The sequence below is a fragment of the Drosophila serrata genome, unplaced genomic scaffold (genome assembly GCF_035046125.1).
Source record: "Drosophila serrata isolate PLE 108 unplaced genomic scaffold, ASM3504612v1 contig_245, whole genome shotgun sequence".
Taxonomy (NCBI): Eukaryota; Metazoa; Arthropoda; class Insecta; order Diptera; family Drosophilidae; genus Drosophila; species Drosophila serrata.
Genome location: NW_028257143.1, coordinates 882,465 through 906,714, shown reverse-complemented (window position 1 = coordinate 906,714; position 24,250 = coordinate 882,465). Strand labels below are relative to the sequence as shown.

At 39.1% G+C, this 24,250-nt stretch overlaps 1 protein-coding gene across 1 annotated transcript; it reads left to right on the top strand.

Moving 5' to 3' along the window:
* The first annotated feature begins 345 nt into the window (after window positions 1-345).
* Window positions 346-23,494, top strand: Ca-alpha1D (Ca[2+]-channel protein alpha[[1]] subunit D). Its single transcript, XM_086832310.1, is given in 33 exon segments — window positions 346-1,786; window positions 2,454-3,339; window positions 4,717-6,056; window positions 6,233-6,455; window positions 6,595-6,700; window positions 6,952-7,091; window positions 7,296-7,402; window positions 7,825-7,977; window positions 8,463-8,644; window positions 8,831-9,350; window positions 9,417-9,642; window positions 9,705-9,915; window positions 9,973-10,182; window positions 10,245-10,363; window positions 10,441-10,499; window positions 10,770-10,896; window positions 12,035-12,164; window positions 12,336-12,502; window positions 12,594-12,681; window positions 13,256-13,363; window positions 16,155-16,207; window positions 16,263-16,409; window positions 16,468-16,939; window positions 16,994-17,077; window positions 17,138-17,200; window positions 17,270-17,458; window positions 17,517-17,765; window positions 17,825-18,484; window positions 18,547-18,986; window positions 19,470-19,510; window positions 22,529-22,659; window positions 22,913-23,143; window positions 23,145-23,494. Coding segments are annotated over 33 exon segments (8,193 nt in total). The 5' UTR covers window positions 346-1,776; the 3' UTR covers window positions 23,466-23,494.
* The last annotated feature ends 756 nt before the right edge of the window (window positions 23,495-24,250 follow it).

The following is a 24,250-nucleotide window of genomic DNA, read 5'->3' as shown; positions in this document are numbered from 1 at the left end:
TATATTTTCTTGTATCTATTAAAATAAATAAAAAAAGATTTCTTAATCCAAACTTATTTCAAAAGATTTTATTTAATAAAGTTATTTAGATTCTAAATCCTTTTGGCTATCTGTAATGCAAAAAAAAACCATGATCTCAAAAAATAGTTATGCATTCAATATCTCCTTATTCAGTAACACAAAACGGATATTTTGAAATATTGAAACACACCAAAAAATGTTATCTAACCCGATGTCACAACCTTTGGAGGATACCCAACGCACACCCCAAATCGATAAGCAAGCTCTGCACCCGTAAGCTTTCCTCAAAAGCGGTTGCTTTCTGGAAAAGCTGAATTTTCCTGCACAGTGTGCTTTCGTTGCTGATTCCTGAAACTCGTTCACGTTGCTGGGGTCGCGTGTGAAAAATACAATAAAATACAACGCAGGAAAACCTGGCGAAACCAAAGGCCTAAAACGCCAATTGTAAAGTCTAAATGCTAAAGTCAAAAGCCAAAGGACTGATCGCAGATTAGCGGTGAATAAGTGCAGGATACTTTCACTTTCTTTTGCCGTGGAGGACCTTACAAATTTTTCACACATTCACATGTGTTGGTGCGCAGTGGCCTGGTCCTAGTGCTAGTGTGTGTGTGTGTTCGCCTGTGTTTGAAGGCTATTACATATGCGTGGGTAGGTCAATCGGTCAGCTTGACTGTCTGTCCGACTTCCTGACGCGACTTCTTCGGCTGAAAAGTAGTGGAAAACCCGTTGAATTAATGTAATTAATAACAGGGCGCAGAACATTTCCCAGGCGGCCCATCAAGAGCCAGTGAACAAATTAATTGTAGTGCCAAAAGCGCGCTCTTGACCTCATTTTCCAGCCTGGCGTTTGCTGTTACTTCCCCGGAAAACACCGGCTTTCCTGTCACACATTAATCAAGCCCTGTCTTTTTTCGGGAAATGAGCCTATTGTGCACATTGTGCATATTGCTTTCAGCAACAAAATAAAAAGAAAATAATTTTTGTGGATTTTCTGGCACCTTGGTGAAAGTTTGATTTGTTTGCTGCAAAAGGCTTAAAGCTCGGCTGCAAAAGGAGCTTGCTGGCAAGAGAGAGAGAGGAGAAAAGTGGCTCTCTCTTGGCCAAAAGTTGAGTTGACAGTTTGGGGAAAATGCGACAACAAATGGAAAATGTAAACATTGCGCGTGTTTTTGTTTAGATTCTCTTACTCTCTCTCTCCCACTCTCTGTGTCACTGTGTGTGTTACTGGGTTATGGTTACTATATATAGGAAACGCCACTCAATGATAAGTTATCAGCGCTAATGAAAATTCGTGGCCTGTTCACTCAAACGGAATTAAGGAAAATCCAATAAAGTGCGCGCTGAAAGCAACAGTTGCCTAAAAATAAGTCCTAACAACAAGCCATTACTGGAGATCTACACAACTCAACAACTGACTACCGACTTAACAATGCCAAATTTTTATAAACCGTCGCTTTAAACTCGTCCAATTAAGTTAAAGAAAGAGAAAACATATAGTTTAAGCCATCACCGTCGATGTTCTACACCCTTCTCAAACACAACAATAAAAAGCTTTCCCCCGTGAGATATATATATATATTTATATATAAGTGTGTCTGCGTGACGACTGGGACCAAACACACCTGTTGATGCCATACCTTTTACCGCTTTGCGTTTTCGGCACTTGGCAAGCACTTTTCTCCAACAAAAGTGTATTTTTCAAATAATTTTCAAAGAGAGGCAAATAAAATTGAGCGTCCGAATGAAAATTCAAATATGAATACAGGTAAAAAGCACTTATCTGTTTTGCTGTCTTCTATATACATACCTTGTCTATGATTATTTATTTACATTTTTGTTTAATTTAAGCAAATTCGATTAAAGTTTGTGACAGTTTCTGGAAATACATGGCGTATACGTAATATTTTTGAAACGCGTATACGTAATATTTCGTATACGTAATATTTTTGATAAAAGTAAACAAATATAGGATTTATCTTTAATTTACGCTGTGAACTCATATAATACATGCTCAGGTTTTAATCTAAACCATGTGTTTTAGACTTTGACTGCAACCAAAATAAATAAAAATTAAGTATACGCATCTGAAATATATTGAAACAATTTTGAAATAAAATTGAGAAAGAGGAAAATAAGGAATTGAGAAAAATCATTTAAATATTATCATAAACATTCTTAAACAAATTTTAATTGACTTCATAGATTTTTTTGTAAGGTATAGAGATGAGATTTTTTAATATTTCGTTACTTTTGATCTTATTTAGTAGAATTCCTCATTTGTATTTGTCAATATTTGAGGTTTTTTTTTCTGCCGCAACTTACAAACAAATCGAAAACCAATTTGATTGATTTACTGAGCTAATAACCTGACCTCTTCCCACCCTCTGTGCCACAAATTAACGTCGTCGCCGTAATTGTTATAATCCAAAAAGGAGACCGTAAGGAGCAAGCCCCATTAACACCACAACAATCGCCGACGCAGCCGGAGCAGCAACAGCCAATTACCAGACACGATGCCTTGGACAGTTCTAGTTCCACCAATAAGCTAAATCATAAATTCAATATCGATAAGGATAAGGATAAGGATAATAAGTCTAGCGATAAGAGAAGGGAGCCCGGCCGAGATTTACTGCCAACGGCCAGTGTTGTCATCGTTGATGAATCATGCGCGCCGACGAGGACCCAGGAGTCGAGCTCGATCTCAAGGAGCGGGAGCTCCACCAAGACCTCCTCCTCGCAGCGACGCCGCCAATTGCAATTCCAGAGACAAAAGGAGGCCAAACTTTATGACCGCGGCAAAGGCGGAGGCGGAGATGAGGCGTCGACCTCAACTTCGGCCACGGCCACGGCCGCAGCCTCCAATCCCCCGCCGATGGGCGGCGGAGAGCTCGTGAACTGTATAGCCTACGATGACAACACCCTGGTCATAGAGCGCAAGCCCTCGCCCACCTCCCCGTCCACCTCGCGTCGCTATCTGAAGGCCGAGACGCCGACGCGTGGCAGTCGGAAGTACAATCGCAAGTCATCGTCGCCCAAGAGCGACCTGGAGGTGGTGGTGGTCCGTCCCGAGCACCATCATCAGCATCGATCGCCCACGATAACGCTGCCGGTGCCGGTGGCGACCTCAACACTGACCACATCGGCATCCGCGGGCACAACGCCCACGGGAGCAGGCCTGGGAGCCGGACTGGGAACTGCAACGGGGACGGTCCTGCAACAAAGGTACATGCAGCTCCAGCTGGAGCACGAAAAGAAATACATTTTCCATGCCATGCAAGAGTTCGATTTAATGGAACAAACTAGACGGTCTAGGGCATAGTAAGTCGGAACCAGACCCCACAAATTAACTATCGTACACGTACTCGTACTCCTATCGTGACTAAATGTTGTCCCTAGCTGTCCATTGTCCTGTGTTTGTCCCCCCACGTTCTCTCTGGCTGTCTTGGTGTGAAAATGAAAACGCATGCAAAATCAAGAAATAAAATATTTAAAATGTTTTTAGGATACTTGGAAAAGTTTTAATAGCATATTCTTTGTAACTTGAAATATATGAGCAAAAAAGGGGGCTAAAAATTAAACATGTTGCTGCTTTATCCCAGAGAATAATCAATTGTCTGCGGGAATGTGGGCTTTATTATTATTAACTTTATTATTTAATGGGTGGGCTATTGTTTCTAGATTAATACCTCAGACGCTTAGAAGTTTAGATTGAAGTTTATAAGTGCTTATACATTCGGGTATGTTGTATAATTTAACGACTACAAATAATGGAATAGATTTTTACTACACATTTTCAAACTCACTTAAAATTTTGCAAAACTCTAAGATTTAAGCAAACTTTTAAAGGGTTTAGGAATACTTAACCAATGTTTTGGTGAACTACTAAACTAAACTGTAATTTTCAGCCAAAATCTTGGCACCAATCTTGGATTTTTATTACTGATTTGAATATTTATGCCAAATTAAGTCGTTATCGAATAAACACATTTAGCTTACAGCTGCCATGAACCGCCAAAAGCCAAGTCAGACGAAATTTGTTTGTTTATTTAGAAAATTTCAGTAAATATCTGTGGATTATCTTACATTTTAACATGTAGTTACCAAATGAATCATATACCTTCTGGTTTTTCGAGCTCATTGCTGTAAACAATTATGAATCACGGTGAAAAAAATCAAAATTATTATATTACATTACAATTATATAGGTAACTAAGGAGATTTATTATTCATCTACAATATTTTATGCAGATTGTAATTTAAAATATTGTGAAAAGGCACTATTTAGTGATGCTGGATGCCAAGGCAATTTGTAAATGGTTTCCATCAAGGGTTTCATTAAAGCGAAGTATGTAATAAGGCAATGGAACACTTTAAAATTGAAAAGCAAAATCTTATTGTATATTTATATACACCGAAAAAAATAAGGAAGCTTAATTAACAATTTATAAATTCGTTAACTAATACAATGGCACCTTTTAAAGTTCTTTAAGTACCGAAAAGGTTTATTCACTTGTAAAAGCTAATGTAAAGACGAACTTAAGTGATGCCCGATGTTATCCTGTCCTGATTATGCATTTAAGCCTTATTTCTTTCGGTGTACACCCCCAAAACCTGTAGAATAAATGGTTAATTGCGCGTGCATGACGATTTGACTTTAAAGAACTCATGTTAATTTTTAATTCTTTGCCCAAACAGTTGCAGTGCGCTTGAACCTCTCGACGATCCCGGTCAGCCTGGTCCTGGTGGTGCCAGGAGGAGACCCACCAGCACTGAACTCGCTCTCAGCAACGTCACCAGCCAGATTGTGAACAACGCCACCTACAAGCTAGACTTCAAGCAGCGCCGTCACAAAAGCAACAACGGAGGCCCTGAGTCCGCTGCAGCAGCAGGCTCTGGACCTGGAGCGGGACCAGGATCAGGATCTCTCACTGGACTAGCTGCCGGTTCAGGCTCAAGTCCGGGACAAGCGGCAGGACCCTCGACCGGCGGCAGCGGAAGCGGAAAACGCCGCAAGTCGAGCTGCACTTCCTGCGGAGGCGGTGGCATCAGTGCTCCGCCTAGACTCACGCCCGAGGAGGCGTGGCAGCTGCAGCCGCAGAATAGTGTGACCAGTGCCGGGAGCACCAATAGCAGCTACAGCAGCGGCGCAGGACGTGACGAGGACAGCAGCTACAGTGCCGTCGGCGGCGACAGCAGCAGCAGCAACAGCTGCAACTGCGACATCACCGGCGACAATAGCACGCTGCATGGGTTTGGCGTGGGCGACGTCAGCAGCTTCATCGGCGATTGCGACGAGTGCGACCACGACCACGAGGACGACCCCGAGGACGAGTCTCAGACGCTGCGCACGGCTGCCATCGTAGCGGCAGTTGCAGCAGCAGCCAAGGAGGCCCGCGACCGGGATCAGGACCAATCGCTGGGCGCCGGCGGCAACACAGATTGCGAAAGCTTCAGTGAACGGCGCCAGGATGCCGATGAGGGCGTCCGGATCATCCAGGATAGCGGCGGAAACAACGACTCACTCGAGGACGTCGGTGAGGTGGATGACAACGCCGATGTGGTGGTGAGAAAGAATACACGAAACCGTCCTTCGATCAGAAGGACATGTAGAATCACCGAAGAGGACGACGACGACGACGACGTTGAAATCGATCAAGAGGAACAGGAGGTGGACGACGAGGAGCCGGAGGGCACCACCATAGACATTGATGAGCAGGAACAGCAGGAGCAGCAGCAGCAGCACGAAGACGAATACGTTGAGGACGAAGACGACGACGACGAGGACGTTGACGAGTATTTCGAGGAGGAGGAGGACGACACCCAGGCCTTTTCGCCATTCTACTCCAGCTCAGCGGAGCTCATAGACAATTTTGGAGGCGGCGCTGGAAAATTCTTCAACATCATGGACTTTGAGCGTGGAGCCGCCGGCGGTTATTCGCCGAACGGCAATGGAGGAGGACCTGGCGGCGGAGATGCATCCCAAGGAGCGCGTTATGCCGGCGAGGGAGAACTGGGCGGAGGGAACAATATAATGGGTGAGTCAGAAATCAAAATAAATTTGCCTCAAAGGATTTAATTACAAAGAGATCTCTGAAGGGATCCTTAAAGAAGATATTTACATTTATTAGAAGTATTCTTGCAAGGATTTCTTGATTATAATTTGAGAAATGAGATATGAAACCTTATTCCGCTTATCTTCTATCATTCCCAGGCATCGATTCAATGGGCATAGCAAACATTCCGGAGACCATGAATGGCACCACCATCGGACCCAGTGGAGCCGGTGGCCAAAAGGGAGCGGGAGCTGCTGCCGCTGGCCAAAAGAGACCCCAGCGGAGGGGCAAACCGCAACCGGATCGCCCACAAAGAGCACTATTTTGTTTGAGTGTAAAGAATCCCCTCCGTGCCCTGTGCATCCGCATCGTGGAGTGGAAGTATCCTTTTAAAAGAAACAAAAAAAATTGCTAATGAAATCGATATCTTGATCGATAATATTTAAGACAACCTCTTTATAGATTGTTAGGCCAAACCTTATTTCTCACCTGATTTTCCTTAACCAACAAACCCCTTTAGACCATTCGAGTTCCTTATTTTGTTAACCATATTTGCCAATTGTGTTGCCTTGGCTGTCTACACGCCTTATCCGGGCAGCGATTCAAATGTTACGAATCAGACTTTGGTAAGTTATTTCATTGACCGAACCTGGTAAACTATTAAGGATTAAATTTTCAATTGTGTATTACTAATGACTATGAATTTTCCCCATGTATCTTTTATATTCACCTCACCCGCATCCGAATCACACATTCAATCAACTCATAAAACCCATCATCGATACAAAAAAAAAACAACCTGAAAAACCTCAATCCGAAAACACACGCACTACAAAATCAAAATCAAAACAAAAACCAAAATCAACACGGAACACAGGAAAAAGTTGAATATGTATTCCTAGTTATATTCACAGCGGAATGTGTTATGAAAATTTTAGCATATGGTTTTATGTTACATAATGGTGCATATCTAAGAAATGGATGGAATTTATTAGATTTTACAATTGTAGTTATAGGGTAAGCATTCAAAATATTCCAGTTAAAAGCGCAAAGCGCCCAGGCCCCCAACCGGCCTCGTTTTAACCATTTTCTATGTTACCTTATATCCAATTTAATCAAAATTTTCAAGAATCAAAATATCAAGAAAAAAAGATTAACTAAAAACGAAATTATGCCAAGACTGAGACACGTATGAACTTTGTATGCCACACATTTTTACAGAGCGATTAGCACAGCACTCTCCCATTTGATGAAGGATGCCTTCGATGTGAAGGCCCTCCGGGCCTTTCGTGTGCTACGTCCGTTGCGACTTGTATCGGGTGTACCAAGTAAGAGCTTCACTGTACCACGAAAAAAAGCTATAGAGAGCAAATCACTAGAACTGAATGTCAAGCGAAAATTCCAAAAAATACCACGGTTCAAATCGTGGACAAAATGCGGCACAGAATTACAATTTATACTTAACTTAAAAATAATATTTAACAAATTTCCGAATCCTTACTTTACTTAGTACTCAAATTGATCTTGTTATAATCATAATTTCTAATATTAATTTCAATTAAATTGCTACTTAAGACCTGTTATTAGCTCTCAATTTAACTAAAATAACAGTCAGATCTGTGCCGTGTTTTCAGCTTATACTTTAATTGCTTGTCCTAGATATTTGGCCAGTAACAAACCTAATGAGCACAAGAAAAAAGCAAAAAATCCCAATCGAATCGAATTGGCTATTCATAATGCTATTCTACAGGTCTACAGGTTGTGCTTAATTCAATTTTAAAGGCCATGGTGCCACTGTTTCACATTGCACTCCTGGTAATATTCGTAATCATAATCTACGCGATCATTGGCCTAGAGCTATTCTCTGGCAAACTGCACAAGGCGTGTCGCGACGAGATCACAGGTAAGCGGACATACACCCACATCGGCCCCTATCGAACCGTACAATATTTATACGTTGTTCGAATATCATTCAATTGTCTTGAATGCCACCAGATATGTCGCATTACAAAATCAGCGTCCAAAGGTTCTATCACTAGTAGATTAGTGAAACTGGAAATCGGAGGCCTGCACCACCCCAGAAACCCAATCCACTTCCCACTTCCACTTCCACATCTCGAAAGTGCCTCGATTTCCGACTAATCTGCTAGTCAATAAAACTGTTCGTGTAAACAATGTTCTGGACAAGTCAAATATGCCAAAGATGCGGCATATTCCGCAAATGATACTACACAAAAATGAATCAGAAACAAAACAGAACAAACACAAGGCACTCCCACGAACACAACGAGTCTCAAAGAAATCATTCCATCATCCCATCACATTTCATTCCATCACTAATGCATGAATCCTAAAAACAAAATCGAAATCCAACAAATTGGAATCTAGGTGAATACGAGGACGAGATCCGGGCCTGCGGCGGAGGCTATGAGTGTCCGCCGGGCATGAAGTGCTACGGCGGCTGGGATGGACCCAATGATGGCATCACCAATTTCGACAACTTCGGCCTGGCCATGTTGACGGTGTTCCAGTGCGTCACCCTCGAGGGCTGGACTGATGTCCTGTATAACGTAAGTGGTCTGAAAATATGAAATTTCCTCATTAAAAATCTAAAAAGTTGAGTTTCTAAAACCTTGGCATAATATAAGCCATTTTGTTTTGTATATACTATGAATTATTATTACCGTTGGTAAGTTCTTTTGCCTTGAAAGCTTTTAAATATATGTTCAAATTAATCAAAATGTTCACCTTTTCAGATCCAAGATGCCATGGGCAGCGACTGGCAATGGATGTACTTCATTTCCATGGTCATCCTGGGTGCCTTTTTCGTGATGAACCTGATTCTTGGTGTGTTGTCCGGAGAGTTCTCCAAGGAGCGTAACAAGGCAAAAAATCGCGGTGACTTCCAGAAGCTACGCGAGAAGCAGCAGATCGAGGAGGATCTGCGGGGCTACCTCGACTGGATAACCCAGGCGGAGGACATTGAGCCGGATGCCGTCGGTGGTCTAATATCCGACGGCAAGGTTAAACAACCCAACGAAATGGACTCCACCGAAAACTTGGGTGAGGAGATGCCCGAAGTTCAGCTAACAGAGTCACGATGGCGCAAGATGAAGAAGGACTTTGATCGGGTCAATCGCCGAATGCGACGTGCCTGCCGAAAGGCCGTCAAGTCTCAGGCTTTTTACTGGCTCATCATTGTCCTGGTGTTCCTCAACACGGGTGTCCTGGCCACGGAGCATTACCAGCAGCTCGATTGGCTGGACAACTTTCAGGGTAAGTCTAACTAAAGAGCCTTAATTATTATGTAAATTTAATCCATTTCTGATATTTTTTCTATAGAATACACAAACGTGGTCTTCATCGGCCTCTTCACCTGCGAAATGTTGCTGAAGATGTACAGTCTGGGCTTTCAGGGTTACTTTGTTTCGCTGTTCAATCGCTTTGATTGCTTTGTGGTGATTGGCAGCATCACTGAGACCCTTCTGACGAATACAGGAATGATGCCTCCCTTGGGTGTCTCTGTGTTGCGTTGTGTGCGTCTTCTGAGAGTCTTCAAAGTGACCAAGTAAAAGAATGCTTCACATAATACTAATTTCCTATATAACAAAACCCTTCTCTATCCTTTAGATACTGGCGATCCCTATCGAATCTCGTTGCTTCCCTATTGAACTCCATACAATCGATTGCTTCGCTTTTGTTACTGCTCTTCCTATTTATTGTGATATTTGCCCTGCTCGGCATGCAAGTCTTTGGCGGCAAGTTTAATTTCAATGGCAAAGAGGAGAAGTATCGAATGAATTTCGACTGCTTCTGGCAGAGCCTGCTCACAGTCTTTCAGGTGAGTGCTATAATAATAACAAACTTGGAATATCAATTAATTAAACTATCTGGACAGATCATGACTGGTGAGGATTGGAATGCTGTGATGTACACGGGCATCAATGCCTATGGTGGAGTCTCCTCCTACGGTGCCTTGGCCTGTATTTACTTTATCATATTGTTCATATGCGGTAACTATATATTGCTGAATGTGTTCTTGGCCATTGCCGTGGACAACTTGGCTGATGCCGACTCTCTATCGGAGGTGGAAAAGGAAGAGGAGCCTGTAAGTGTACAGATTAGTCTGATTATTTATATGGAAAATCTCAACGATACCCTTTTGTTTAGCACGATGAATCAGCCCAGAAAAAGTCTCATAGTCCCACCCCCACCATCGATGGCGAAGATGATCATCTGAGCATTGATTTGGATATGGATCACAATGAACTGGATGACGAGGACAAAATGTAAACAATGCAAACTTATTTAATTAGCTATCCTTTATTCAATTAAAACGATGCTGATGCATATTCTTTGTTTTCAGGGATCATGAAACTCTCTCCGATGAGGAAGTCCGTGAAATGTGCGAGGAGGAACAAGAAGGTATGTTTTAATGAGCAAATTCCCTGACAATTACAACTAAGCTTCAGTCTAAGGTTTATACATAAACTAAGAATTCAAATTAGGTATATTAGCTTACGCTTAGACATTCTAAAAACTAACACATATCGAAACCAAACCAAAAATATTTCCTAAAACTATGCCGCCGATGCCATCATACTTCGCTGCTAATTACTTGGAAACCTCGCACCCAACAAATAAAAACCTGCCAAAAACACACAACAAAAAACACTCGAAATTATTAATCGAAAGACTCCAATTCCGAAGTATCAGCACGTGTCACTGCACGACCCCGGCGATTATCCGAAGTCAGCATGAAGAAGACTAAAAAGCCCATTCCGCGAGGCAGTGCATTTTTCATTTTCAGTTACACGAACAGGTAAATCAATCAAGCAATCCATCACTGATCGAAAACCAAATCCAACAAACCAAACATACAAAACAAACAAACAGTCGCACACTCGTTGATATGGTTCATGTGTCTTGTGATTTGAGTTACTTTCCTTTGATCCTTACCCTGGTTTGCACATTGGTTCAGCAGTTTGTGATTCGCATGTGACAAACAAATCGAATTATAATTCCCCCATCGAGCTGTATCTAATGCGTATTTGCGAATGTACATACATTATAACTTGTAATATTTTCGAAACAAGAAACCCATATACGATGCTCATTGTTTTAATTTTTGTTTCTTACCTTGGTTTTATTGCATTTTGCTGTAAAGGTTGGCCAATCGATAAATATCTCTTATATATATTATATACGACTTTTTTAAATGCAGGTATATGATCGTATAGTAGGTAAACGATACCGATACACATATGACACTGCAGAACTGATTATTTTTTGTAAGAATCTAGGTTTACTTTTAAGGTATTTTGTAATTGAACCGTTTTAATGACTCTCGGTCATATTTGCTCATAATTGTGTTTATTATTTTTTCCAAATTGGCAACCACAAACATATATACATGTAATATATGATAAAAAAAAATATTTTATTGCATATAGTGGATGAAGAAGGCATGATTACAGCACGGCCACGACGTATGTCCGAGGTTAATACGGCCACGAAAATTCAACCCATACCGCCGGGCACATCATTTTTTCTTTTCTCACAAAAGAACAGGTTTTTATTATTATGTTTTAGTTATAATTTTCCCTCAGTTTAAGATGTCTGACAAATATTTTGTACATGTGCGTGTATGTGTGTGTCTGTAAAGCATAATATTTTGTGATAATGTGTCCTGTGTCCTTTTTAACCCGGTTTCGTGAATTGTCCTTAAGTGAAACAAGTAATAAGTATTTAGTGACCCCATTTAAGTAGACGAACTTTGTTTAGATTCATAAATATTAGCTGCTTTTTATACCATTTTTTATTGTTTCTATAACTTGTCTTGTGAACATTCTAATCCTGCATGATCTGTAATTAAGTTTGTTTTTTTTTTTGTGTTTTTAATGTTTTGTAAATTCGAAATACCTTGACTTAGTTTATTAACTATCTTCCTTTGCTGACAGATTTCGCGTCTTCTGCCACTGGCTCTGTAATCACAGCAATTTCGGCAACATTATCCTGTGTTGCATCATGTTCTCGTCGGCCATGTTGGCAGCCGAGAATCCTTTGAGGGCCAACGATGACCTGAATAAAGTAAGTAGCTCCTGTTCCAACCAAAATGCCATCAAGTGAATTCGAAAAACTTGTAAGTTAATCAATCAAGTTTGATCAATGCTTGGACTAGAGTTGACAACACTTTAATGCTTTATTCTATCTGAACACACTTTTCATTCCGGTGTCTATCACTGTCCATTTGTTTTTCAGGTGCTCAATAAATTTGATTACTTTTTCACGGCAGTTTTCACAATAGAACTGATTCTGAAATTGATTTCTTACGGCTTCGTGTTACACGACGGAGCCTTCTGCAGGTCCGCATTTAATCTATTAGATTTACTTGTGGTCTGCGTCTCATTGATATCTCTAGTGTCCAGGTAAACGATAACTCATTTAACTACTCTAACCCAGTAGTTGTGATACTAATTACTTCTGGAATAAAAACAATAACGTCGATTTCAACTGCAGTTCGAATGCGATTTCAGTCGTGAAAATTCTACGTGTGCTCCGTGTTTTAAGGCCGCTCAGAGCCATCAATCGTGCCAAGGGTCTCAAGGTAAGAATTCATCTAAAGCACTCTATCTCTCTACTCACCATTTTTGCTTTATTTTTTATTATTTTGATTTTTCTTGACACACAAATAACTTTTGCTTCCATTAAAAAGGTTTTTATTTCGATTAAATAATTCAGTTGCGAGATGCGCACAAAGATAACTCGTTTTATTTCAAGCAATTATCGATTTTAAGACAAATAACTTGAAAGATGTGGTATTTGGCCTTTAACAAAAGATTAAACCAAACATAAAACCTTGAAATGCTGGGTGTAGGGTGCACCACAATCGAATTATACAAAAAAAATATATTTTAATGAATTATACACAGCTGAAAAGAACAATTTTTAGTTTTGAGCTTTATTCGTAACACCTAACGAAAATGGGCGTGGAATAGAAATGTATGGGCGTGGCTTGGGCATAGTGATATCTATGTAATAACACTGATACTAAACACACGACCACCGATTTGTGAGCGCAAACAAAGGAAGTCAGAATAAGCATTGTCTACGATATAAGTTCTATATATTTTAAATGAGAGTAATTCTACTATAACTATATATCGTCGTATCACATACAGCATGTTGTTCAATGTGTCATAGTCGCGGTTAAGACTATCGGAAATATTGTGCTCGTCACATGCCTACTGCAATTCATGTTTGCCGTTATAGGAGTCCAATTGTTTAAGGTATGATTTTAATTTTTAAGTTTTCATTTAATTTATTATATAGTTTTTTTTTATTAAGTGCGTGCCTAAGATAATAGGGTTAGAAAAAAAGCAGAGCCAATGCATTTAATACCCCTGTACCAGAAGTTCCCAAGTCTGGATTCTGACACAAGCTTACAAAATGTATATTAATTACCAATATAATTATGTCACTTAATAAAGGGTATTAAATGCAATAAATTTAAGAGATTTGTATAAAAAATGTGAATTAAATCGCCATTAATGTAAAAAGAGAGCAGTCTAGCATGAACCCTTTCCTAATACTTAAGGTTACTTAGCTTAGTCTTTATATTTACAAAGTTTTAAAGATAGTAACAGTTTAGTTTAATACAACAAGTTAAAATTAGGTGGAGTTTTGTTTAGATGTTTAAGAGATATGTACAAAACATTTATTATTCACACACACATGCAATTTCCAAAGAATTTTCCTAACATTGTGTTGTTCTAAATTAATTTTCGTTTCAATTTGCCACGATTAATATTGCTTGACAAGTTGGTTATTTCTTTAGTCTTAAATATATTTACTAATTTATGTACAGCATAATTGGTTCTACTAATAACGAAATCAGTTTAGTTAAGAACAAAAAACGGATGAAAATGTAAATAATGAAAAACCTTTGCTGCCTAGTATTTGCTTATTAATGCGCAGCCTAACACTCAAGGAGCACTCGGTATAGAAGCGTAAAAATCAAAGATTTATCAACACTGAAGAAGAGGATTGCATAGGAATTCCAAAGCCACCGTAGTTCTCGGACTTATTGTTTCTCGGATACCTAATTAACAAGACTAGTGATTACACCGATCCTAATACAACTCACACTACTCAAAAAACACACACACATTATGCATAAATTATAATCAAAATCAATTCGTATATATTCCACACCCATTTTCTGCGTTTTGTACACGTCTAAATGCAACAAATCGATAGATAGATATCGACAGTGAGCGATCATGAACGCACCCACACACATCCAATGTACTCAAAGTATTCCAAAAGCACACACACCACAACACCAGAGTCTTGGGTTTTTCCCCTCCAGCACCCAAAGAAGCAACCTACCTTGCACCCTAGCATCAAGGCCAAACAATCCCATAAGCAAAGCTTCTAAGGTGTAAAAAATAAAACCCCTTCGAGCCTTGCGGACCATCGGAACTAACAATCCATTTTAACATTTCCATTTGTAAAGCTGAATGAATCCACAGTAAAATTTATCTTATCCAAAAGTTTTTCTATGGATTTATATTCATTTTATTATATACTCAAACACTTTATTATTTTATCTAACCCACTCAAATCCTTAATTATTTAACGATACCCATTTCAACCTTTAAACCAAAATCTTACTTTTAGAATGTTTAAACCAAATACCAAACTTCTTTAGGATGATGTCCCAATGTATTTTAAATGTATTTTCTTCCTTTTTCTCTCCTTGAACGTGTTTTTGGTTGTTTTTAATTGAATTTTGACAACCCATCAAACGAAATTTGTATAAAATTAATACTGATACCATTTCAATCCTTTGTTTTCATTGCAAAAAAATCCTAAACATAAAAATGTGGCCACCAAAAATAAAACAAAAACACAACACCTAACCCTATATTATTGATGCTGACAAATCACACTCAAACTTGAATTGAAATGAAAATCAAATTATTCAAATATCATAATCACGTCACAAATTAAAAAAATCCAACCAATTGGCCAACACTGAAACATTACGAACTTCTGCAGTATGTGGTCAAGTGCGTTGTAGTCGCAATCAAAACCATCGGTAATATCATGTTGGTGACTTATTTGTTGCAATTCATGTTTGCTGTTATTGGAGTACAACTCTTTAAGGTAATTTCTTTGAATTTTATATGAAAAGTGATTTGGTGAAGGGTGTCTTCAGTTGGCTTTAAGTGTGCGCTTCTAAATTTTTTTTAAAGGAATAAAATATAAATAAATAGAAAAACAATTGCTGCTTAATGTGCTTTGAATTTTGATGTGTTTTTTTTTTCCATCTGGGTGTCTGTGTTTAGGTTAAATTTTTATGATAGTTCCAACCAAAAAAGGTAACTATTCTCAATGTCACTTCTCTGAATTATAGACAGAACCAATCTTTTTGTATGGCAAAGTCTGAGTCTAACGAAAGCTACGCTTTGCAATAGTTTTGGTAAATGAAAGCAATTTCAAAGGCTTTACCAACCGGCTTAGTTATGTTTCTGTTTTTTGGCTTCTCCAAACTAACCTCAAGGCAAGAGTGTCGTTGGCTGGCTCCCCTGCTAATCCAGTGTAATATATTTCTATATTTTTCCCATGTATCTAACACCATTAAAACCCAGTAACAACTCGTTGTTGTCCCGTCTGTAAATATTGCGTTTGTCCACAAAAAGAAAAAATAAAAACTAAAACCGTTCTCGTCCTTCCAAATAATCTCAAGTCGTGTATGTAAATGTGTTTGCATATGAAAAATCCTGTATATGTGTGCATACATTAAATTCAAAAAAATCATAGAGCATAGAGATAGTCTATCATATTCTGCTCCATACTATATTTTTGATTAGGTCTTAGTTAATAGTCCGTACAGTAAAGCAGTTTTAATGTTTGTAATTTTGAGGAAAGCAACCTCAAAGGATGTTATTTTCCCATTGAGATTGCTATGCCTTTGACTTAACTGGCATTACTTTCCATATTCTAATACTTTGCTATCTTTCCATCGACGCTTCGATCCTCTGCATTTCCCCCAAAAACCTTTCGTAAAAATAGGGTAAATTTTTCAAGTGTACTGATGGTTCCAAAATGACTGAAGCTGAATGCTAGTAAGTACTGATTTTTATTAATAATATCAATAAATAAATGAAAAATCCTTTATAGTGGGACCTATCTGGTCTACGATGACGGTGATGTCCATAAGCCACGTCTCAAGGAGCGAGAATGGAGCAACAACCGATTCCACTTTGACGATGTGGCCAAAGGCATGCTGACCCTTTTCACAGTGTCCACCTTTGAGGGCTGGCCCCAGTAAGTTTGAAATAAAAGTTCTCTGAGTGGCTCAGATCCTTAAATATTTCAATTTCAGATTACTTTATGTTTCCATCGATTCGAATATGGAAAATGGTGGCCCCATACACAACTTCCGTCCGATCGTAGCTGCCTACTATATAATCTACATTATTATTATTGCCTTCTTCATGGTGAACATATTCGTTGGTTTCGTTATTGTCACCTTTCAAAACGAGGGCGAGCAGGAGTATAAGAATTGTGATCTGGATAAGAATCAGCGTAATTGCATAGAATTTGCATTGAAAGCAAAGCCTGTAAGGCGATATATACCCAAACATGGTATACAATATAAAGTCTGGTGGTTCGTAACTTCCTCATCATTCGAGTACACTATATTCGTATTGATCATGATAAATACGGTAACGCTGGCCATGAAGTTCTACAATCAACCTCTGTGGTACACGGAACTTCTCGATGCTTTAAATATGATATTTACAGCAGTTTTTGCACTGGAATTCGTTTTTAAATTAGCCGCTTTTCGATTTAAGGTAAGTAAAATCTTTATGGAGAACAAAGAGATATTTAATTCTTGGTATTTATAGAACTACTTTGGCGATGCCTGGAACGTTTTTGATTTCATTATTGTTTTGGGCAGTTTCATAGATATTGTCTACTCTGAAATCAAGGTTGGTAATAGTGCTAACTATTTAAGATGTATTAAATCTGATTTGTAATCATATCCACAGAGCAAAGACACTTCTCAGGCTTCTTGTGACATAGTCGAGGGTTGTAAATCCAAGGCGAAGTCGGTAAGTTTTTAAATTTTTTGTATTATTACAGAAATATTTAAATAATTTATGAATTTAACTAACTTTCAGGGTGGCTCAAATCTTATATCAATTAATTTCTTCAGACTGTTTCGTGTGATGCGACTCGTTAAGCTTCTCAGCAAAGGAGAGGGCATTCGCACCTTACTTTGGACATTTATAAAATCTTTTCAGGCTTTGCCCTATGTGGCTTTGCTTATTGTACTTTTATTCTTTATTTATGCAGTGGTTGGAATGCAAGTAAGTTTCCTCAAGAAGATCCTAAGATCCTAGGACTCATGTTCACTGTTTTTCCAAGGTTTTTGGCAAAATTGCATTGGATGGCGGCAACTCCATTACGCACAACAATAACTTCCAGACCTTCCAGCAGGCAGTTTTGGTGCTATTCCGATCAGCCACCGGAGAGGCGTGGCAGGATATCATGATGTCCTGTTCGGCCCAGCCGGATGTTAAATGTGACATGAACTCGGATACGCCTGGGGATGCCTGCGGCTCCTCAATAGCCTATCCCTACTTCATTTCGTTTTACGTTCTCTGTTCGTTTTTGGTAAGTTATGGTAACTTACTCTTCCTAGGAAGTGAATACATATCCCCCTATTCTTGCAGATCATTAATCTTTTCGTGGCTGTCATTATGGACAACTTCGATTACCTGACCCGCGATTGGTCCATCCTGGGTCCGCATCATCTGGACGAGTTCATCCGCCTGTGGAGCGAATACGATCCGGATGCCAAGGGTCGCATCAAGCATTTGGACGTGGTCACATTGCTGCGAAAGATATCGCCACCGCTGGGCTTTGGCAAGCTCTGTCCACATCGCATGGCCTGCAAGCGGCTGGTGTCCATGAACATGCCCCTTAACTCCGATGGAACTGTCCTCTTCAATGCCACCCTTTTCGCTGTGGTCCGCACCTCCCTTAGCATCAAAACGGAGGGCAACATCGACGATGCCAATGCCGAACTGCGAGCCACAATCAAGCAGATCTGGAAGCGGACCAATCCAAAGTTGCTGGATCAAGTGGTTCCGCCGCCGGGCAACGATGATGAGGTGACAGTGGGCAAATTTTACGCTACCTATCTCATCCAGGACTACTTCCGGCGCTTCAAGAAGCGCAAGGAGCAGGAGGGCAAGGAAGGACATCCGGATAGCAATACGGTCACCTTGCAGGCGGGTCTGCGAACCCTGCACGAGGTGTCACCGGCCCTCAAGAGAGCCATTTCCGGCAATCTCGATGAACTGGACCAAGAGCCAGAGCCCATGCACCGGGTAAGAGAAGATTTTGCTTTCAAATAAATAACTTTGCTATATTCTCATTACTCCTCCTGCAGCGTCACCATACGCTCTTCGGCAGCGTTTGGTCGTCGATCCGGCGTCATGGCAATGGAACCTTCCGGCGGAGCGCCAAGGCGAATGCCTCGCAGAGCAATGGAGCTCTGGCCATCGGTGGCTCCGGGGCAGTGGGCATGGGTGTGGGTGGCAGCACCATGGTGCTGGGCAGTGCCGATGCCGCTGGCGGGGATTACCTGTATGACAGCTTGAACCGCAGTGTGGCCGATGGGGTGAACAATATTACGCGGAATATCATGCAAGCTAGACTGGCGGCGGCCGGGAAGCTGCAGGACGAACTGCAGGCCTCAGGAAGCGGTGGAGAGCTCAGGACCTTCGGCGAGAGTATCTCCATGAGACCTCTGGCCAAGAACGGTGGTGCCGGGGCCCCGGTTACTGTGACCGGAACGCTACCACCGGAGGCGAATGCCATTTCCTACGAGTGAGTATTGCGGGTGGTGGGGTCCATTGGGAACGAACATTAGGAAAATGTTGGAGCTTGCTCTTTTGGTTTTCACCTAGAGAAAAAAAGATACAAAAAAAAAAAAGATAAACACACACCAAGCTCCATTACCATACTACTTGTTACTATGGCTTGCTGTTTAGTGAGTTGATCGATATTCTTACTGCCAAAACCATTATCGTTTCTGTTTCGTGGCATTTTGTTTGGTCACCTAGAGATGAGCGCCTTAAAGTTTGTAATGGACAAAAGGAGCCGGCCAAGAATACCGACTTGGCAGCACACCAAAGCAAGATACGAGTTTCTAATTAGTTGACTTAGCAAACCTAGTTGCAAATCACAAAATACCTTTAAACTAGCGGATTTAAAACCAATCGAAATAAGACCAACCAACAAACAACTTATTTGAAAAAAAAGAGCCACATAAACAAAAACTTTTACTCAATCCCCGAACATTAATTTCAGCAACCGCAATCGTGGTATTTTATTGCATCCATATAACAATGGTAAGCCTAAAATGCTGCAAATTGCAATAATAAAATTAAAAACAGAAACCAAAACCTAACAATCAACTACAGCATTAATGCAACAGCAACAGCAACAGCAAAAAATGCACAACAATTTATTAACATTATTTAATGTGTTTTATACTTTATTCGTTTTAACTGGATAAAATTCTGAAATTAATTCCGATCGATTGGTTCGTTTGTTGTTTTCACACACTCCCAAAAATTCGACTCTAACAAAAACGCAACAAAATTCTTAACCCGAACACCAATATGACTGTATTCTTATTAATTTGTTTTGTTCAAACTCCGACTATGTAGCTGCTGCATTACAAATTAAACATATTGCAAATTAAAATCATGTACAGACTATCGCCCACTGCGTTCTGTAAGATTCGTTATTGCCTGCGGCATGTACAAATGTTGATATGATAATTCAAATCGAGAGCAACAACACCAAATAACCAATGAGACTAGGCAGCTAATATTTTGTTTTTATTGTAGTTTCCTTGGCTGTTCATTAATCGATAACTAAATTAAAATTAATAAAATACGGCATTATGTTTTCTTAACATTCGTAGTAAGCATTCATTAGATCTTATTTCGGATACCATAGACTAGTTAATGTAGAACAAATGTAGTACTGTTTGAGTGCAGCTTCATTCAACAGCTAAATTAGAAACGCTTTCGCTGCCATATAGTTAAAGTCAAGCAAAACACACAGCCACACATTTCGAAACATAAGCATATATACATTTGAGATTGTTCCAGAGCAGATTATGAAACAGGTAAAGTCAAAACATAAATTAAATGGGAAAAAGCGCGTACAATACTTGCAGACTCAGAAGACTGAAGGATAACAAATATTAAAGAATAAACCCTAATTCTATTCTATTATTCGTTTCCTTATTTTTATCGGAGCGAAATATTTATTATTTTAAGAACAAGATGCAGCAAATAAATATATATCTGACATCTGATTGGCTGATCTATCTATCGATACAAACCCCCCTTAGTTTACAAAATAACCACTTTACAAAGGGATTGCATCCTCGCCCTAATTAATTAAATTAATACTACTAACCGAAGCGAATGTGGCTCCTTTTGTTAATTACAAACTAATCAATGGAAATAACACATGAGAAATCCAACGTGAAATCGAACTAGAAAGAACAAAAACATATCAGTCAATTGTGTCTGTTTAAAGTAATTTGTCTTTATAACTCTTTCTCACAAAAATCTTCATTATAGCTTAAGTGATTCGAGTTTAAAAACCACCGAGTGCTGAGTTTCGAACCCTGACAAATTCCTGATGGATGAGTTTCGACAGAGTTCGAGGCAGATCACAGAGTCAGAGATCGTTCCTAAAAGATTCAGTTGTGTTTTAATGTTTTCCGTTAAGTTTTGAATGAGATAAATGAACAATTGCAACATTCCGTTACCGTACCGGTAAAGACCATGCTAAAGTTGAGAGTTCCCTGATAACAAAAGTGGATCTAATGACATAACACCTACAACCAGAACAACAAACTACAACCAGAACCAGAAACAACTTTAACAACAACAATCGTTTAACACGCAACAACAGCAACAAAGAGAGAACGTAATTAAAATGCAAACCCAAAGCCCGATATCGATGTCTATATACTCTCCATATATATATATATAAATATATACAATTTTGTTTATATATCTATAAACAAGCCGTGATGTTGTGCCCATCTACTCATAAGCCTTGGACTTGGCTTTACTGAACATTAGCCCCCTAAAAATAAAATATGTGTGTGCGTGTGCCTTGCGACCATGTTAAAAAACCACATCAAAAATACTTACGATACTAACCCAAATCAATCAATAATCAATCGCTATATTATCGAGCCGAGGATCTGATCGGTGATCGTTGTCTCTCCATTGCTATGCTATATGTTTTCCTCTTTTATGCCAGAGCAGCTCTTTCAATGACTCCTCGCTGTTGTCCTTCAATGTTGTGTAATGTCGTCGTCGCTTCCTCTTATCGTTTTGTGTGGAATTTACGAATCACATGGGTGGAGCCTTGGGCTCCCTTTGGGTTCCAAATAGAACCCTTCACCAACATTTAAACACTGTGAATACACCATACACACGCCATATACACCTCTGAGATATGCTTAAGCCGCTTGCATTGTTCATAGAACGCCTGGCCGTAAAACCGTTTAGATGTTAAATAGCCTAAGTATCTGCAAATACTAAGTTTGCCTAGTTGTATACATAATTGCTTGCTTTAGCTAGATAATCTTTTTTGATTTGATTTGAGTTATGCTTATGATATAACCATAGTCTTAAAGGATGTTAACCAGAATGACAATGTTTGAAAACAGTGTTAATAACAATTATAATATCGAATGCCTAACCAAATACTAACTGTAATATTAATAGAAACAAATTATAAGCTTGATGATCAGACACCATGTATATTCATATATATTCATATTCATATATATAATGTAGTAAACAATAAAGAATTACTATATTTCAAATAATGTAATGTAAGTATCAAATAAACCTTAACAAAATATTACAAAAATATATTTTTATAAAGAGATATAACCCTATCACTAGGAATTTAAAGTGTTTATAATATCTTTATGAGAGATAAAGTTTAATTTAGTAAGATTGAAACAAGTAAAATGCAGATTTCCTATGATTCGACATTGACTTTTGATTTAAACACCTATACTTTCTAAAAATGTATATATAAATGGCTTAAAAAACCTTTGTATTAGTAGAATTTAGGCTGATTTTATGTTTTACTGTAACATCAAAAATAAGTTAAGTACTTATTTGTAGACATTTTTGAATTGAAGAAATTTAAATATACCATCTACCAAAATTTTGTAAAATACCACAGATCATCAAGCTCTATAATGTTATACCCATATTATGCATATATATAACTGTATATCCAGCAACGATTCGATATTTTTAATACTTTTTATTAAATTAATTCCAAAATGTATTTGTTTTATTGCGAACATGCAGTCTACGCCCCCAATGGTACTATTCCTGGCCACGAGCGCATGATCCAATCGACACCAGCTAGTCCCTACGATCAGCGTCGTTTACCAACTTCATCTGAAATGAACGGCCTGGCCGAATCATTGATTGGAGGGGTAAGTTTCAGTCAATTGGACTACTCATTTTGATATTATAAGATGCATATCTCTCATACATTTCGAGGTAACTCGCTAGAGTTACATATATCTAGGCTTAAGGATGAACATTTTTAGAGAGACTAAAGTCAGCTAGGAAATTGTCCTTCGTTATGCATCTCATTATTATAATCTATTTGGTTCTACGCTAATTTATTTCAGCTCAGTTTTGTAGTATTTAATCCTGACTGAACTCATTTAATATATATTTTAGGTACTCGCCGCTGAGGGATTGGGAAAATACTGTGACTCTGAGTTCGTGGGGACAGCAGCTCGTGAGATGCGCGAGGCTCTGGACATGACGCCCGAGGAGATGAACCTGGCCGCCCATCAGATCCTCTCGAATGAGCATTCACTGAGCCTGATCGGCAGCAGCAATGGCAGCATCTTCGGTGGCTCGGCCAGTGGCCTGGTTGGTGCCGGCGGTGGTGGTGGTGGTGGTCAGCAGTAGCATTCGCAATGCCTTCGGAGGTAGTGGCAGTGGACCGGCCTCCCTGTCGCCACAACATCAGCCATATTCGGGCACTCTACAATCCCCACCGATTCCGGATAATCGGCTCAGACGCGTGGCCACAGTTACGACCGCAAACAATAATCATAAGTCCCAACTTAGCCAAAACAATTCAAGTAATTTAAATAGAGCTAATGCTAATAGTCAAATAAACATGATACCAAACACACAACAGCAGCAGCAGCAACAGTTGCAGCAGCAGCAGCAGCAGAAATCGCCTCAAAGAGGTCAGGGGAATCAGGGTTTCTCCTCATAGCACGCACACCTTAGGCCACATATACAAAATGTCTTCTTGGTGGAATTTTAAATGCACATTCAGCGTAAATGAATGGTGAATGTGTTTTATTTAACAGAATTTTATTTGTACATCTAGCGAAAGTTGACGCAGAATGTGTTAATATTTGTATAATTAGCGAAGAAAAAACAGTTTAGTCTTAGTGCCGAGAATTGTTCTATTCGAATCGTTCAAAAGGGGAACGATAGCAGACAACTTGTAAAATTTGTATAAATTAAATCAACCAATTGTAGTTGTATAAAATGAATAGTGTTTTTTGCCTTTTTGAGAAGTCTATCTTGGCGCATTGTCCTCCAACGAGCCATAAAACCAATATTAAGCATATAAAATAAACTGAACAACATACTATATGAATGTAAATTAAGGAAAATATATATTTTTGGAAAACAAAGAAGAAAAAACAAAAATGAAACACCTAAACATAACTTGTAATTATATAATATATAAATCAAAACCAAAATGAGTAAAAGGAAACAAATTGGAACAATTTAATTGATTAGAATATAATCACCTAAACAAGAATTGATATACAACATATAATTTTCATTATTGAAGGACAGAGTAATTACCCTATTTCGATTTAGACGCATTTTATTTTTTAAGTATTTAATAATTGACTAATTAATGTTAAATGGAATTGTTTACTATATATATAACAGACAAAATTCATAAATGTAATAGCATAATTTCAACAGAAATGAGAGACGGAACCTATTGAAAAATAAATGTAAACTGAATTTTAATTG